At 39.4% G+C, this 18,853-nt stretch overlaps 1 protein-coding gene across 1 annotated transcript in view; it reads left to right on the forward strand.

The window, feature by feature from the left end:
* LOC150081633 (putative ammonium transporter 3) overlaps positions 1-5,165 on the forward strand; it is a 56,150-nt gene extending 50,985 nt beyond the window's left edge. The window contains exon 7 of the mRNA XM_090380271.1: positions 4,848-5,165. Within this exon, the coding sequence (XP_090236397.1) occupies positions 4,848-5,165 (318 nt within the window). The remainder of the gene's footprint in view (positions 1-4,847) is intronic.
* The last annotated feature ends 13,688 nt before the right edge of the window (positions 5,166-18,853 follow it).

Here is an 18,853-nt window from a genome sequence, read left to right on the forward strand (position 1 = left end):
GTGCTAGTTTTGAAGTTAACTTTATCCAAGAAGAAATAGCATACACACTAACCACACGTATGGCGCACTATGGCCACAGATGCCGATGCGCCTAATAAATCCTCAAACAAGCAAGCTATCGATGGGAAGAAAAGTGGTAACATTGCCATGCGCATGCGCAAGAATGACGTGCATGGGTGGAAAGATATATAATGGTGTTGAATGTCTAGGTATAAAAGGTATCAGCCAGGTATAAAAGGAGAGCGAATTATGCTGCAGCAGCAGTTTGTAAGTGTACGAGAATAGAATAGCAAAGTTGTTTCGTTGGATGGAGAAACGTAGGACCGTGGAAAAGGTGCCCTGTGCCCTGTTCTACGAAATGTCAGTAGTCTCAGTGTTTTTGAATAAAGAATGAAGTTGCAAATGACGAATCGCAAAGGGATGTTTCCATAATGGAAAAGTTCCTGAAGAAGTACTGAGTGCAGCAATACGACGAAAGCGCCGCCATTTCCTGGCGACAGTGCCAGTCCTCAGTGGCAGCTTGGTCCGCAAGACATACCGCAGCTTACCCTTTGGCGAGGTCTGGGTTCGATCCCCCTCGATTACTGAAGGAATTTCTTAAGTCCTCTTCAATGATCGGCTTAGTCGATTTCAGATGGAGAGAGCAATGTTTTCCCATAAGTTGTTCGGTTCATTAGCCAGAACAGCGTGCTTTTTTTTTCTTTTTTTTTTTTTTTTTTTGTTAGTTGTTGGCGCATCGGCTTCTGTGGTCATAATGCACCTCCCAAGGTTTTTTTTTTTTTTTTTTTTTTATTTTACTCTGATCCAACCCCGAGGCGGGATTCGAACCCGCGACATTTGGGTTGCCAGGCAGGCACTTTACCCACCTGGCTATCCCGGTCGGCGAACAGCGTGCAAATCTGCATGAACACACAAATACTTCTACAGAGACTATATCAATATGAGTCACAAATTCCAGTACTGTTAATTAGAACTCGATAACATGTGCCTCGATGCTGTCAGCATTCAAATATGGCAAAACCTCAAACTGAGTAACGATATGGTCAACTGCTGAACGTAACATATTGATAGTGGTGTTTCTCAAGTTCTGATGTTATCCTTCATGGCTGCTAGATCAAGAAAGAAGTTTGCTAATATTTCATCCTTAATGCCACTCATCTTGCATAAATGATTGTTTTCAGACATCCACGCTAATATTAAATGTTGTAAAATACAAATTTTCAGTTGTAAAATACAAATAATCACTAAAGTGTAGCGTCCTTCAAAAAAATAATGGGCTGATAATGAAGGTAATTGTGAAACCATACCTCACGTACGTACGTTTAGGAGATTTCCTGTATTTCACGAGGTATTCCGCAATCCAAATCTTGCAGGTTTGGGTGTTTGCAATCCCATTCAAGTAGATATGGGCCTTATCTCCCTAGAAGATATTCCATGGCTTCTTGGTGTTAACCTCCGTTCGTGCCAAGAAGTTGAGGCCAAATATCAGCCGAGTTTCGATAGAATCCACTTTTAACTGTTGCTAATGGTGCAGTCTGTATAAATATAACCGAATAATCTCAAGTAAAATGTCAAAATCTTTTAAGTAACACCTTCCATACTGCTGCATTAGGTGCACTGGCGCTGCCTTTCTAGTGGCGACAGATATTTGTATTCCATTATCTACGGACCTTTCCACGACTGCAGTAGCAATATACTGTACTCAACTGCGCTTGGTTGTGGGGTTTGTGCCGTCTTCTTAGCCTCAATCCCAGATATCCTGCTTCCTTCAACAGTGCAATAATTTATCCTTACACCACATGTTGCCATTAGACCGCTTGGCTGGTTGTCGCAATGCCTGTATTCTCGAATTGCTGTGGCTGCATTGTTTACATTCTAATAGTAGTTTCACAATCAAAGTGCTCTCTGGTAAAGTAAAAGGCGTCGTTCTCCTTATCAGTAGCATCTTACGCCTTCGATTCCGTACTTATGCGCGAGTGGAGGTATAGATAATCATTTTTTCCCTAGTGACGATTTTGAAAGTAATTCTGTTTCTCGTTTAATTGTCTTCTGCATCCTACGAAGAACACAACTAACAAATTTTGTGCATTCACAGCTCTATACAGAAATACTTAAATTTTTGTCAACCGGTACATAAATTGGTTTATAACCAAGTTACTCAGAGAATGGGACAGAATGAAGCAGATTGTGAAAAGAATCTGAAAAATCAAGGTCCAAGGTCCAGCAAAAAATTCTTTGCGCTACAAGAAAAGGAATGTATATGAATGAGTTGCTCAAGCTTCAATCTCTGGAAACTCGGTGAACTGTTCTTGATTTAAAACTGTTGTACCACATCTTCGCTGGTTCAACTTACCTGCCGGATCTTCTGTGCCATATTGACCTTCACGCTCCAGCGGTGGCTTCTAGACAGAAGACTACATTTCACATCGGAAATTCTAGATTAGAGATATCCAGGAACTCCTTCTTCAAAAGAACATTGGCACTCATGAACAAGTTTGACTTGGATATGGCTGTGAACAAGAAACAGTTTCACAGAACTATTTGGAGTAGGTTGACTGATTTACGGATGAGTTCTGGGCTAAAGATGTCCTCATTAATTCGTGTGTGTGTGTGTGTGTGTGTGTGTGTGTGTGTGTGTGTGTGTGTGTGTGTGTGTGTGTGTGTGTGTGTGATGTCTCCTGCAGCAAACTGCTTCCTGCGAGTTTTCATAGCGCTGGACTTGACGTCATGAATATCTTTTTTATTTTCATTTTCGTAAATTGGACTTTTCCCGTTTGAATTAACTTTCATTGTACAAAGTGTATTAGTCTACCATTTATTATTATGTTTTGTACACTTTAACTGGGAGAATGCCTGTTGTGTATATTATATGTTAAAAATAATAATAATAAACAGAGTCTATATTTACTGAAGAAAATTTTTAAATTTTGGTGGGGGGGGGTGGGAAGAACGAATTCAGTTAACAATCGTACGATATAAAATGAATTGTGATAAGTGTAAAAGCTCTAGAGGGAAAATTATCAGGTTTGAAATTGAATAAGAAACATGCAACTGATGGCGTCTTTCTGATTGTTTTGTAAAAAAAAAAAAAGTCACTAAACCCCTATCTAACCATCTTTAAACTTAGGTGCAATTCTAATTCCAGAAGACTGGACACATATAGATACCCTTCCTATACAAAATATTGGTGTTTTAAGGGTGATCCAGGAAACTATAAACATGTAACCTGACTTTTGTGGAATGAAAAATAATGGAATCTATGTTAAAGGATGTAGTTCATTTTTATGCCAAGTTAACTGCCGCTATAACTAAATATATTTTGTCTGTATATTAAAAGTATTTTATAGTCTGCTTGTTCCACCGGAAAAAAAACTGTTTGTCCGAATGAAACCGCCCAATCTTCACCGGGGACGGATCAGTCGGTCTAGAGCAAGGATTGGACGATGTGAATAAACAAGGATCATTAAAAGTTCCTCTTGTCTTGGGAGAATTCGACTCAAGCCTATCCATAAAATGTGGTGAGATAGCTATCGTAGCAGTTATGCCAACTGTTGTTATTATCCGTGAAGTGAAATGCTTAAATTTTGGCTGGCTTTGCAGGTTCTCCTTGAAACAGGATTCTTTACTTTCGACATAAAGCATGTCAGGAACACCGGAAACAGAGTTCTGCTAATAGTCACTCCTTGTTATCGACTACACATGGTATCTAGAAATCATTCCCATGCCTTGGCAACTGATATACTGATATTAGTTATAGAAAGGAGAAACTGAAAATTAAAGGAGGCGGGAACAGTGTTGATGCTTTTTTTCCGAGGATCGTACGCCTGCGCGTGTAGCACAGTGGTATCGTCATCGTCCTCCCCCACACCGGGTGAAAAAAGGCCAGGGTTCGAATCCCGTCGATGAGGCGGGGAACTTTAGTGGATTTTTTTTCACTCCGTGGCTGAGTTCGTCGGTCTCAGGCGTAGATAGCAAGGCTTTTTTTTTTTTTTTATTTCCAAAAAGGGTTTTCTCGTCCAGCAAAACAGGCAAATCGACCAGAAAACACGAAATTTACAGACAAAATAAATATATGGGTAGATATAATCATTTACGGGTGACCCTAATATCATAATTTGGGATTTTTTTTATTGATTAGTACAGCTGATTGTCGTTAATGAACAACTCACTCTAATTTGAACTATTTTTTCTGATACCACATGAAATGACGACAGAGTCCTCCTCCTGAATAACTGAAAAGCCACAAGCTGCATTTTCTTTCTTTGTCACTCCTAATAGAAGTCCATTCATATTTTGCCAATCACCTGCAATAAGAATTCATGAGACTCCTTTCTTTCCGCAACCTTTGATAAATACTTCAAAGGAGCAATTTTGTATTGCAGTCGAATTCCACTTATTTACTTTCAGTACTCTGAGCAACTAAAGCTACGAATATATTACATCTGTAAATTACTTGCATTCTATGGTCGATTTTCCTGTTTACGGGAAAAAAATAAATCCCGATGTTCCGGATGAAAAACCATGCAACCCTCGCCCGAGACCGACTAACTCAGCTGTGTTGTGAAAAAAGCCCACAAAAATTCCTTTAAAAAGCCCATAAAAAACGTCTGGATTCGAATCCAGGCGTTTCAACCCGGCGTGAATAGGACGGTGATTATATCCAATGTGCTACCTGAGAGGGGTATCTTGATCTAGCACACTGTTGAATGTTTCAAGACAGCTGTTAAGCGACTACATTCAATATTTGCACATTATCTAGTACAATTTTATTTTTGTATTTCAGTTTGACTCTCTTAAATAATATAAAACAATTATCTGTATAATTAATTAGCCATTTGTTCTTTCAGACAATCGATTTCATCATTCCCATTCGCATGTCCATAGCGGATGAAACTCTTGGAGCAGATTTCAATGAACATGATATTCGTCATGACTGTTATGACTATGAATCAATAATGGAGATGCTTGAGAAAGAGGGCCTGATGTCTAACCACCAGAGACAGCATGAACCACCAAGAAGCGAATGGGATACCTACCTTATTCATAAATACCTGGATAATGACGGGGACAAAACTACAATCATTAATAGAGAGATAAAATCCAGTTATTGGAAAAATTCTAGGAACTCAAACCATAAACACAGAGGAGCTTGCACTGTTTCATGAAGCTGTGCAATACTCATTATTAGTTACCAATAAAATTTAAAATCCTTCCTTAACCATTCTTGCTTTAATTCTTCAAGGTTTGATTCTTTAAATCTTCAATCCGGAAAACTAACACGGTCTCCAATGAAGCAGGGGAAATCGCAAGACAAAGTCTTGCGATTTCCCTTTGCTATGATCCCTGCCAACGAGCTCGATCTGTTGCCGTTCCAGATTTGAACTGATTGAACGGCTTTATTCGTTTCTATTTGGGAGAGAGAGAGAGAGAGAGAGAGAGAGAGAGAGAGAGAGAGAGAGAGAGAGAGAGGGTGCATAGTCTATGTTTCCAAAACTGAAGGAACACCTTTGGTAATTTTATGGTACTTTGATAAGTGTAATTTTATGATTATCAGAAAAAAAAAAAAAACACTGGGAACACCTGGTACCATCTGCTCAAAATGCAAACCTTATGAAAACTTTATGAACGACTCGTACAGTGAGAGAGCTGCCATAAGAAAGGATACCATATTTTGAAATTTCGAAAATGGGAAACACGGCATCACACATGTAACACCACATATGATTTCACATGACGCCAACGTGAGTTAGACGCTTTGTTAAATGTTGATTATCTTTTCGAAGGTCGCACAACTTGTTGTCAAAATTGTAGAGATTAATTTAGGATTACCACTAATACTGAACTTCGAAATCCAATATGAAAGTGTAACGTCATGATAGTCCATGAATGATGTTCACTCATTAACTACTGGCTATACAAAATACGGCAAAATTGCTATACACTGCAAAATCCATTTATTTATTGCATATTCGATGACACATGTGACTGAATGAACACGTTCGTTTTGTATAATTATTAAATTAAAGGATGACTGGTGCACCGAATAAAAACAAAAACCATATACAGTAAAACTTATAATGATGACCACCTGTGTTTCAGCTCAAATGTGACCAAATTACAGAAATAGAATTAATATTTTCCATTTTAATGTCTATAGTAACCATACTTATAGTTACCATAGTTGACTCTACAGTAACTATGCTTAATTATTAATTATATTTACTTTTGCCATCATCCTAAGCTTATTGAAAGTTTTGTTTGTGATCTGTGACTACTGGGCCGAATACAAGCTTAATTATCAAATCAGTGGATCGGAAGTGAATGTGAAACAGAGATATAGCTTTATATCTTCTTCACATTCAATATTATACACTGAATGTGAAATACACTCCCGCCTAAAAGTTTGGAATCACTAAACCCTTATCTATAACAAGGAATGAGAGTTTCTCTGTTCTTACTGAACTTAGCTCGAATTTCAAGTGCAGTAAGTAGTCGATTGCGTTTAAAAATCAGTGTTATGGTCTTGTCTTGTGCTTCCGCTGTTACGCGCGGTAGTACAAATTGTGTTTTGTCCTTTAAACTGTCAGTCTCCTTGAGTCGTCGAATAATAGTTTGCCTCCTTTAAATGAAACACCTAGTTTTTTGCCAATACTTCCCAAGGGATAACTCTTTTCACGAACATATAATAGCACTTCTTGCTTCAACACTTAGTTCCCTATTTCTTGCCATGTCTATCATGAAACACACAAAACTAACATCAAACACTCTTTCTGAATGAAGTGTTCGATTTTATCAGTTACAGTTCTTACTCCACAATTTAAATCGTTGCAAAACACTCTAGAGTCATCTACAATCTTCTATAATATTGAAACTAAACTCCCACATCCTAGAATCATCTACAACGTTGAGGAATCTTCTACAATGTTCTACCACATTCAGGAATCTTCTACACCTTTCTGGAATATTCTAGAAATTTCCAAATATTTCTTAAATATTATTTAATTTTTTTATTTTTATACATAATAGAAAATAATTTAATGAAAATTGGTAAAAACTTTGAAAATTAAGAAAAAATATTCCAAACTTTTGGGCACGGTTTACATGTAACTTCATGAACTTCAGATGTTCTGGGTCAGCAGTTGGCCCTTACTTTTGTTGATTTTGTGATGATTGATAATATCAAAAAGCAAAAGAATCTGCAGATAATAATCTTTATCTATCTATTGGTTAACAGTTAATAGTAAATTAAATTAAAAATTAAATTAAAAATTAAATTAAATGTAAATTAAATTAAATGTAAATTAAATTAAATGTAAATTAAATTAAATGTAAATTAAATTAAAAAGTAAATTAAACTAAATTAAATTCAAGTTCACAGTTAAAAATAAATATTGCAATCATACAACATTCTTGCTGACACATTAGTAGACAAGATTCCGTAGAACTGCGAAGCGGACCAGGCTAGCCGGGTGAGTAAAGTGCCTGCCTGGTAACCCAAAGGTCGCGGGTTCGAATCCCACCTCGGGCGTGGATCACAGTAGTGCAAAAACCTTGGGAGGTGCATTATGGCCACAGAAGCCAATGCGCCAACTAACAAAAAAAAAAAAGAACTGCGAATCATTCTAAAGGTTTGAATTAAACTTGACAAGGCAATTATGTCAATATCCATACTACTAAGCAAGAAACTTTTAATAAAAGACATTTCACGACGCTAAATATTTCATTAAGAATAAATTAATAATATCAGACACAAACAGTCCTAATAACTAAATGGTTATGTTTCGCATTTCTATATTGAAAATCGCCTTTAGGCCTTCACTTAAGAGATTATCAGTTGATCACATGAGAGAGAGACTATCGAGGCTTGAAGACCGATTTCAATGTATAAATCCGAAACGTAGCCCATTTAATACATTTTGTAATAGCTTGACTTGCAGTATTGCGCTGCTTTCGCGTCCATCCGCTGCGGCTTCATTAGACAAGAATTCGAAATTTACGTTATTATTCTCCAACTCGTACTTTCCTGGTCAACACCTCCAATAGAGTAAGCTGTATCTCCATTATATATTTTAGCCTTGCCAGTACATAGCTTATACAGGGTGATTCACTACCAGTGCGACAAACTTGCAGGAGGTGTAGGGGGCACAAAGACGAATCGGAATCACATAGCATTGCAGGGTCCGAAATGCCTTCGTCATGCGGTAGAGGACGTTGAACGGGAGGTCGCGTGAACAGCGATCCCGCTGGAAGTCAGCATTTGCGAACCGGTTCCCGAGGCAGTAGGATGGACGAGTATTCAAACGTTGAACTGGCCGACATGCACCTCGCGTATGGAGCTGCGGAGTGTAACGGGCGCGCCGCTCTATGCTTGTACCAGGAACGTTTCCCGCACAGGCGTGCTCCTCATCATACGATTTTCGCATGTGTGCACAGAAGGTTACGTGAGACTGGTTGTTTCGCGAGAGGTACCATGAATAGAGAGCGAACGACGAGGACGCCAGACAATGAGGAGAATGTCCTACGTCTTGCAGAAGGCAATCCGAGTACGAATACTCGAGCGATAGGCCAACGATTGGGTATTTCCCAATCCACTGTATGGAGGATACTGTCAACAAACCAAATGAGTTCATACCATCTGCAACGCGTCCAATCATTGGAGCCTGCAGATTATCCACTCCGGAGGACTTTTGCTACTTGGTTTCTTCAACAGAAACGGTTCGCAAATGCTGACTTCCAGCGGGATCGCTGTTCACGCGACCTCCCGTTCAACGTCCTCTACCGCATGACGAAGGCATTTCGGACCCTGCAATGCTATGTGATTCCGATTCGTCTTTGTGCCCCCTACACCTCCTGCAAGTTTGTCGCACTGGTAGTGAATCACCCTGTATACAATTCCCCATGGGTTGTCATTGCCCACTGTTCTAACCAACGTTCTCCAGGCAGTTAATTTTGATTTATATATCATACGCACGTATGTGCACTCCGTATCCTCTGATACTCTACTTTAAATACATTAACTTTCTCCTCCCCATTGTTACGCCTACTTCTTTGGTACATTTTCCGCGCTTTATGAACCTGCCTCCGATCAACAAGCGAAGTTGGCTTAAGTCACCAGACACCATTTAACTGGAATCCTATTACAGTTCTTTTGCTTCATGGAAGTGTGCTAGAAGCCTCAAAAAGAGAGAGAGCGCTGAAGTAACTCCACTGCGTTCTCTTCAGACATCTGACTGAATGCCCAAATGCCCAGATTCCCAAGTCGGACATGAATATGTTCATCAAACATATTCCACTTTGCATTTTCGATAGCAAATTGTCGTAACTGTTCCTGAGACGGAGCTAGTTTTGTTATGTCCCTGACAGAAAATACAATGGCCCGATGATCAGAGCAGACCCAGTCTGCTCTCAATCGCCAATCGGCCACGATACCAGCTGCCCTTACGTTACAAATTGTTAAGTCAATATTTGCTTCTCCATTAACAGTGAAGAAAGCACTATCTGAACATGGTAGATTTTGTATAAACAATCCACAACAAGCGAAGAATTCATCTAGTTGACGACCACGATCATTTGTAATTCTATCAAATCACGATGCTGATCTTGCGTTAGAATCCATCGCAAATATTACTGAATTACTACCCAAGCGATTTTAAACCAGTTCCATGTACCTGATGTAGAAATTAACGTGTATTGAGTGATGACAATACATACAACATAGATAGAATGATGCAAGATCTGACTCCACCCCTGTATTGAGTGATGACAATACATACAACATAGATAGAATGATGCAAGATCTGACTCCATCCCTATGCACCACCATCTGTGAAGAGCACAACGAATTTATAACAGTAAACTATGTCCTTATTAAAGACCAAAACTGCAGCTCTTAAGTCTGGTTCAACTGCGTACACGTGCTGAAAGTGGATATCCTGTAGGCCGACCTTTCACTAAGTATGGTTCCTGTATGCAGGCTATATCGATATTCTCTCTGCTACACACTATTCTAACTTCATCAGCCACCGATCTTGATCTCTGAGCATTAATCTGTAGTATACGTAGGTTTTCCATTCGATTTTGCATTGTACTTATTAAGAATTAAGTGATTATCAATATGTGCCATTAACGTTATCAAATTGCCGTGCTCTTTCTTTGACCAACTTAAGTGCATTCAAGTATTCTGGACACTGTTTGCTCCTTACAGAATAATTTGCAGCTAGACTTTTTGCCTTACAATTGGGTTGTTCTCGCTGATGAGTACAGAATATGTAGGAGTGTCCTATACCTGCACAGTGACTGCAGACAGGATCTGTGTGGTAACATGTTCTGGCTGTATGACCAAATCCCTGACAATTGTAGCAGGTATAATTGACGAGGTAACTAAATGAAAGTCATTGAACTTATACGACATAAAGCCAATGAAAATCCTACCATGCAGTAACAAATGACTTCTAATACGCCTTTACACCTGGAGGACCCAATTATTTTCTGTTTTTGCTTTATTAATACTAAAAACGGACAAATATCTCCGTCTCCACTTCCTCCCTAGAGATGTTCGTATTTATTAAATTTTTGTTGTATGTCTTCTAACAGGTCTTCCTTGTTGATCGTTTTTTCCACATCATACAATATTATTTTTTGCCCTGGCTCTTTTGGATTCGAGAGAATCACGCCCAATCGTTTAATGCTCTCGCATTCCTTTACCTCTTGCAGCTCCTTTTCTGTTTGCATCTCCAATACCACACCATTATCCCTAATCTTTCGAACCCGCCTTATCCTAATTTTCTTTAAGCTGCTTTTAAGCTCTTTAGTTACTGCTAAACGCACCTCATCACTATTTTTCCAATCTTGTATGCAGATTTCAATCTTGTATGAAGTCATCAGCTCATGACTTCAAGAATTCCAGTATTTTGCCTTTTATCTGGTATCCATCCTCACAAAGTTGCAGGAGGGACTGGATGTCTATGCTGTCGAATGCAGACTGAATATCCAGATAAACAATTGCCATCTCCCCTATCTTGTAGAGCCCCCAGAATGGTGTTGGTGGTTTGCAATAGGTTTGTAATGGTGGACCTGCGTTTCAAGGCATAGTGAATTTATGGTGATTCACATGGCAGAACCTGGTTGGTTAGGATGGGAAGAAGGCACTTCTCCATGACTTTGAGGAGACATGAGGCTTTCATTATTGGCCTGAATTGTGAAATTGATGTCACTCCTTGTGTTTTGGGGATTGGTCGGACAATATATTGATTCCAGGCTGTTGGGAAACTTTGCGTTGTGAGGATTCCATTGAAGATACCTAGGAGTTCATCAATGATGAAAACACTAACGCTCTTAAGAATGAATTGTGGGACCCCATCATATCCAGTGCAAGACGTTGGTCGGATATCATTGATGGCCTGGATAAGCTCTCTTTTTGTGATGATGATGGAAGCGATGATATCTCGCTGACAACTGTTGTGAATGCATCTACTACGTCGTCATGTTGCACGGTCAAGGGGCACCCCTACCTCCCGTCCCCGGGAACTAGGGGTGCCCCTTGAACTGTCATCCATTCTATTAGATCTATTTCGCAACCTAACTGCTCTAAAACAGTCGGGAGACCGACTTCTGGAAGATAATGGAGTAAAGTTAGAAATGGACGGCTCCCTTCCATTCTTGGATGTCCTGGTAAAATGCGTGGGCCCAAACCTGGAAACCTCAGTATACCGAAACCCAATGTAGTGCAATCAGGTCACCAACTACAGATCTGGCCACGCCCAAGCCATCTCAACAGCACCGCCAGCACCCTGTTCTCCCGGCTTGGAGCCATTCCGGCACAGATGAAGCTAGGCGCAACGAGATTTCCAGAGTGAGGACAGACTTGGTCAATTGGGACTATCCAACCCACATATTGGACAAGTGCTTATTGCAAGCGCAGGAGCTCGCGATCCACCCGAGACTGCCATCAGCTCATGACAATGTACCTATCGCCTACATTCCCTACTGTCCGGGCATGTCGTGCCAGATTTCAAAAATCCTTCGAGAATACAATATAAAATGCGTGCAGCTACCTGGTAGAAACTTGCGTTCTCTGGTTTCCAACGTGAAGACTCCGGTCGCCCCTCTCTTGGGCAGCGGTGTAGTATACCACATAACCTGCAAAGATTGTAACAGCTGCTACATAGGGTAGACCTCGAGACGCCTTCAAGACCGCCTTGCAGAACACGACAGATCGATTCGCCTTGCTGAGACTGACCAATCCGCAATCGCAGAACACTCTGGTCGACCCACCATGACCTTAATCCCAAGCGCGACTATGAAGTGATTGACCAGTCCCGACACTTATGCCACCGACTCAGGCTAGAGTGACTTAATATACCATGTAATTCAAGAACTATGAACGGCAGCAAGGGAATGAGACTACACCCTATCTTGGAGGTAACTGTTTTGAGATTAGATAAGCGCTGGAAGCATAACCACACACGTCCATGCAGCAACAATGAACACTAATCTAGTGGTTGAATGGTCAACCTCGTGCCCACGCACGCCTCGTTGCGCGCACAACTGTATCCTTTAAAATTTTGTCCCTAGCGTCTCCATTCTGTTAATATTTGCTGACGAAGAGGCCCGTTTAGCCTCAAAAGCTACAAACCATTTGTAATTAAATGTGTATTAATTTTTTTTTACTGGACATATGTAATGTACAAGTTAGTGCAAACGCATAACATCAGTACACAGCTAAACTCTGAATTAGCACAAATATGCAAAGGCGGCATCATTTAAGTTATATCTCATATTGTGAATACCATCACAACGAGTTTCCATGATATTGCACTACTTCGAATAAGTAACACTTCACCAAAGGAGAAGACTGTTGTTATTATTCTCAGTGAATACCACTACCCAGATGGCACCGTTTGAAATATGGTATGGGATAAAGATCTCTGTTATCCTCATACTATCCCTATTAAACTTAGGAAAGCAAAAAAGATGTAGGAAGATGATAGTAGGAGAGGTAGAGGAAGGAAATGCCGTAGAAGGAAGAAAGAGACAGTTACTCTTTCAACTCACACTTCTCAAAAGCTCATAAATTCCTCGAATAGGCAACGCTTCCCCAGTAGAGAAGATTGTTGTTACCTATCCTTGGAAACTCCGGATATCATCGGGCTCCACCTGGTGACCGTTTCAGGGCTATTTGGCCCTTCTTCGGTGGGTGGGTGGGTACCCTAGTGATGCAATGATGACAAAACAATTATGAAGTATAACTCCACAATATGAGAGATTCCTGATGGTGTATAATATAAATTAAGACTGAAATGTGTTAAGAGCTTTAGCCTCAGGCTGCGAGAGATTTAGACAACGTATAACGTACTCGTACGTTGTCTATATGTCTCGCAGCCTGAGGCTAAAGCCCTTAACACATTTCAGTTTTTTTGGACATACGTATTTATTTAAGCAATGGATCCCAGCCATTTACAGGCCATTTACTCTCATTATTAAGGTTTTATTAAATATTTGAAATTATAATAATTTTCGATTTAATTCTTTTATAATTGTATTTTTATCTTGAATTTGTATTTTGTTTTTCTTATTAATAAAATTAATTATATGTAGGAGTATGTATAAATATTACAATAAATAACATAAAATTTTATGACAATTTTTCATTATACTTCTTCTTCTTCTTCAAGAGGAGTGTTTCCATTTACAATGGGTTTCCTCAGCCTACAAGTTATTTCTTGTTAGGAATTTTTTCCCGCCATAAAGTGCGGTTCAAGGTGTCTTGGTCGGTTAAGCCTCGGGTTGTCATGCACTCCCGTGCTCCATCCATCCATGTCCTCCTAGGTCTTCCTCTTCTCCTTCTTCCAGGAGGTATCTATTCCAGGATAGCCTTTGGATATCTGTTTTCTTGCATCCGTTTTACATGTCCATACCATGTTAGACGCTTTTCTTTGATGGTGTCAATAATAGTCTTTTTCACTTCCATTTTTCCCTTATGTCTTCATTCCGTTTTCTGTCTCTTCTAGAAGTTCCTGCTGAGCGTCTCCAAAAATCCATTTCTGTGGAGAGCAATTTGTTTTCCGCTCGCCTATTCAATGTCCAGGTTTCCGCTCCATACAATAGAAGACAATAGAATTTTCATTATACACTATTTTAATAACCCAGAAATAATCATAAAAATCGCGGAAAGCTAAAAAAAAGCTGGCCCGCGTGTACCTCACAGACATTTTATTTGGCCCGCCATTTAAAAAGGTTGCCCAACCCCATCCTAAACAATTCTAGCCACCCATTGAAGTGCCATTTTGGTAAAAAAATTCAGAAGGTGAATATTAACAAATTCGTTAACTGTTAATTAATTTTTAATTTATTAATTTAATTAATTAATCATTAATTATTTTTATTTTTCTTTGATGCAGTTCTCCACGAGTCTTCAAATCGTATTCTTGTTCATGCCTATAACTGTTTACTTCGCTGCACTAGATTTTAAGCAGTTCATCGCTGGCTAACACTCTTGACTATCAAATCCTCCATGTTAAACTTTTTTTATATGCTCAATGTTTAAGATGTGTAACTTTTTTCGTTTTGAGTCCATCATATAATTTTATTAACTTCTTTACGTCACATGGTATTGTTCACTAAGAAACAGAAATTTGTAAAAGGAATCATGTTATGTGACCATAGACACAAAAGTAGATAAGTGACTGAATTTTCAAGGAAAAATCTAAAAACTCCTTTCACAAAGACAACTGACTAAAAACAAATTTTAAAACAGGATGGAGGACAAAAGGTCAAGTTTTACTTAGCTTTTTGGAAATTTAAAACGTTGCTACCGCAACCTCAGACGGATAGGTGCCCATGCAAGTATCTGTAAAAAAAAAAATTGACTATCTATGAGACAGAGAGTGGAGAAACTTTTGTAAGAGATGAGTCATTAATTGAACCGACTGCCCTCTTTTGAATGGAGTTCAGAAGCTTAAGAGAGATTTTGGAGCACTACCCCAGACGCGGATACAGTATTCTATGGCAGGGTGGATTTGGGATTTGAAGAGAGTGAGAGTAGTTGTTTAGAAGAAATGTAACACCCAAGTAAAAAAGAAAATCGAAACTAGGATAATCCACAAAAGATATGCAATCTTGTCTAGAGGTCTGTGTTAGTTGTCTGACGGGACCAGGGGTTGTTTAGATGTCTAGAGATCTGTGTGTCATCGAAGATAATCAAGGGCAGTGCACTCATTTTTACGAGAAATAAGACAGAACTTGGTTTTAGAATGATTAAAATTAACTGTTTTCTTCGCCCCACTGGAGAATAACCTGGAAATCGTCATTTAAGGAACTGGTGGTGGGTATTCAAGAAGTAGGAGCAGGTTGTGCATAGCAAGGGTTCTCGAATTAGAAGGTAGAATGAAGTATACTATCATCAGCAAAGCTATTGATAAGATTTTCAGTCAGTGGTAAGGCATTTAATATACAAGACGAAAAGAGTGAAGTAAGGAACTGAACGATGGACAACACCAGCATTAGTGAAGAAGTTAGAAGACAAAGAGCAATCGCCAGCAGTGAGTGGTCAGAAAGAAAAATGAATACCCGATTGCAAAAATACAGTCCTTAATCCATAAGATGGATTAAGGACTGTTATGTTACGCTCTTATGGATTAAGGACTGCATTTTTCATTTCTTATGGATTGAGACTGCTCTGTTCCATCGAATTTGTCCAAAGATTATTAATGTAAGCCGACATATCACCAGTGGATCGACACTGACGGAATTTATATTCATGATGATTAATCGGATGCACGGTTTCGATATAGTTTAGACGTTGGCGGTTTTAATGGATTTCTCCAGTACTTTGGAAAAAATAGAGATTAAGTGCAATGGGACGATAATAGGATAGGAGGTATTTCTCACCCTTTTTAGGAGCTGGCTAGATATGAGCAAATTTCCAAGCAAAGGGAAAAACACCAATGGAATAACAAGTGTATAGAAAGCGATACAGAATAGGAGAAAGCTCTGAAGCACAGATTGTAAGAGCAAGGAGAGAAATATCATCAGGACCTTTAGCTTTCTTGGAATCAAGACTGTTCAAAATTCTTCTGACATTCTTTTAACGGAAGACAACAGGAGGCACTTAGTGGAGTGTAGTGGGAATGGTAAGAGGTGTTTTACCAAGATCGCGAATACAGGAATTAGAAAACTCGGATGCTAGTAAGTCCGCTTCATCATTAACTGAGGAGACAGTAGAACTACCAGGTTTCAACAGAGGTGGAACAAAAGTTGCACCTAGTAGCAGCTGCGGCAAGAGACCAAATGCACGAAAGGTTTTCGTAAAATAACATAATACTGTATATTATGTTCTAGAGTCGCATGATCTCAGACCGCTGGAAAGGCCAGCGCATTCCAGATCTTTCTCTCCACTTAATCTTCGAGAGTTACGCGAACTCTCGAAGATTAAGTGGAGAGGTCTCAAGCATACAGGTCTCTTTCTTTGGAACTATAAATAAACATCTGCTAATTACGCTCTGCGCGTGTTGCACAGTGATATCATCACCGTCCTCCCCACACTGGGTGGAAAAAGTTCAGGGTTCAAATCGCGTCGATGACGTGTTGTTTCACTCCGTGGCTTAGATAGCAAGGTTCCCCCCCCCCCACCGGAAAAACTAGGGTTTTTCGTCCAGAAAAGCAGGAAAATCGACCAGAGAACACATGTAATTTACAGACACAATGTACATGGGTAGTTGAAAATGACTTTCTAGGCGACCCTAATATAATTATACTTTAGCTACTAATTATGCAATATGATAGAATGAAAATTACTAATAAGAGTGATTTACGACTATACTTTCCAACCATCAATATATAAGCACAGAGCCATCAAGCTCAAGGGAGTAATTAAATCGTCCAAGAATGCTCAATAAATATGACTTAAGACATTGAACTGTACTGTTAACCAGCTAATTAGGACTTTAAAGAATAGTATTTCGTAAATATACTTAAATTTTTATCAAGGAGATTGCCAACGAAGACATAAATTGAGTTATTTATCATAATTTTCTCCTTTTCGCTTTGTTGGACCTTTGATGGAACCTTTATGTTTATTGTGTTTTTTTTTTTAAAGGTAATAATATGATTATACTTTATAAACTCACTTTTAACTTACTGATATGGATCTGTTATTCTTAAAAAAAAAAAAGTCTAGTTTTCATAATGTTCTTAAATGAATTTAAAGAAGATCGCTCTATTCTATTGTATTATTTCGAAATATCAAATTTAGCAAAAGGAAGAAGGGGATTATGCACTCTGGATATTTTGCTTGGACAAAAAATTTCTCTCGAATCAGTCCTGCCCTATATTATAACATATTATTGTTAGGACATCCAAATATATTTCTTGATTGCTACAACTGTCACTGTTGTAGAGATTTTAAATAAACATACAGTATTCGGTTTTGTTAACTGATGCGATTTTTTATACTACTGATATAGTGTATATAATATTATTTCATCGATATGTACATGTTGTCTTTATATCGCAAAATAAACGAGTACAAAAAGCATGGCCTTTTTTTTGGTATGATGTTTCGTCTTACTAATATTATTGGATGGAGTGAATTGTCTTAAATCGATAAATTTCTTTTAAATATTGACTGAAGTTCTGTAGAACTGTAAAACAGCTGCTCTCCTGGGTAGGATGCATTGGCTGTCTGAAACAATGACAAATAGCTGATCAGAGCAGCAGAAAATCTCATTAAAAATTGAAGCTTATCTCCTATATGAACAAGCTGTTACTCTAGAAAACACAGTTCATTATTACAATGCAAGCGATAAAAACTTCCGCTTATACTCAGCACGGCCACCACTGCCGGACTAGACATCTATGTGAATTGTTTCACTACAGCCGATATACACTGATTGATCACTAATTATGACCACCCCTTATGACCAGAGTCAGAGTTTTCAAAACGGAATGCGACCCTTTTGACCACGTGAAGTACGAGAGTGCGGAGTTAGTCGACCTGCACAGCATAAATAAGATGACAGTGGTTCAGTAGGTAGTAAAATTCCGAGCGTGATGGGTAAAAGGAAGGATTTATCGGACTTTGATAAAGGACAGATTGCGGTGCTCGACGAGCTGGTGCCTCGATTTCCCAAACGGCTGAACTGGTGGGGTGTTCGAGAGCCGCCATAGTTAAAGTGTACCAGGACTGTCGTCAAAGTGGTCAAACAACGACCCGACGGCAAACCTGCAAAGGTCAGCGAAAGGTTGATGTTAGAGGTGAGCGCCGGGTCCGACAACTCGTACAGGCACAACACTGTTGAAGAGTTGACTATCCAATACAACATGGGCCAACCCAGAAGCAGGCCGCCGTAGCCGAGTGGTCAGGCGCGTTAGTGCATAAGTACACATGCCTTGAGTGACCCGGGTTCAAGCTCGCGACTGCTGAATACGGTGCTGTTTCTTGTATTCTCTCTACCTTGTGAACTCCTCCTGCCGTGTGGTCGTCCCGGAGTATAAACAGAAAAATTTATTTATTTATTTTAACAATATCTGGCATGACCATGAATAGCACGCTCGCACGTATGGGCTACACCAGCAGACGACCCCTACGGCATCCTCTCCTAAGCAAGGTTCATCGGCGTAAAACACTCGCCTGATGCAAAGAGCATGCAAGTTGGACGTTAGAAGACTGGAAGAAGGTGTGCTGGTCGGATGAGTCACGTTATTTACTCCACACCGTGGATGGTCGTGTACGGGTTTGGCGTCAACAACATGAGGCTCTTCATCCATCATGCATGGTATCAAAAGTGCAGGCCGATGGAGGCGGTTGTATGGTGTGTGACATGTTTCACTGGCAGGAACTTGGACCCCTGGTGCA

Source organism: Mastigoproctus giganteus, chromosome 8, assembly GCF_048544385.1.
Source record: "Mastigoproctus giganteus isolate SK-2022 chromosome 8, ASM4854438v1, whole genome shotgun sequence".
NCBI lineage: Eukaryota > Metazoa > Arthropoda > Arachnida > Uropygi > Thelyphonidae > Mastigoproctus > Mastigoproctus giganteus.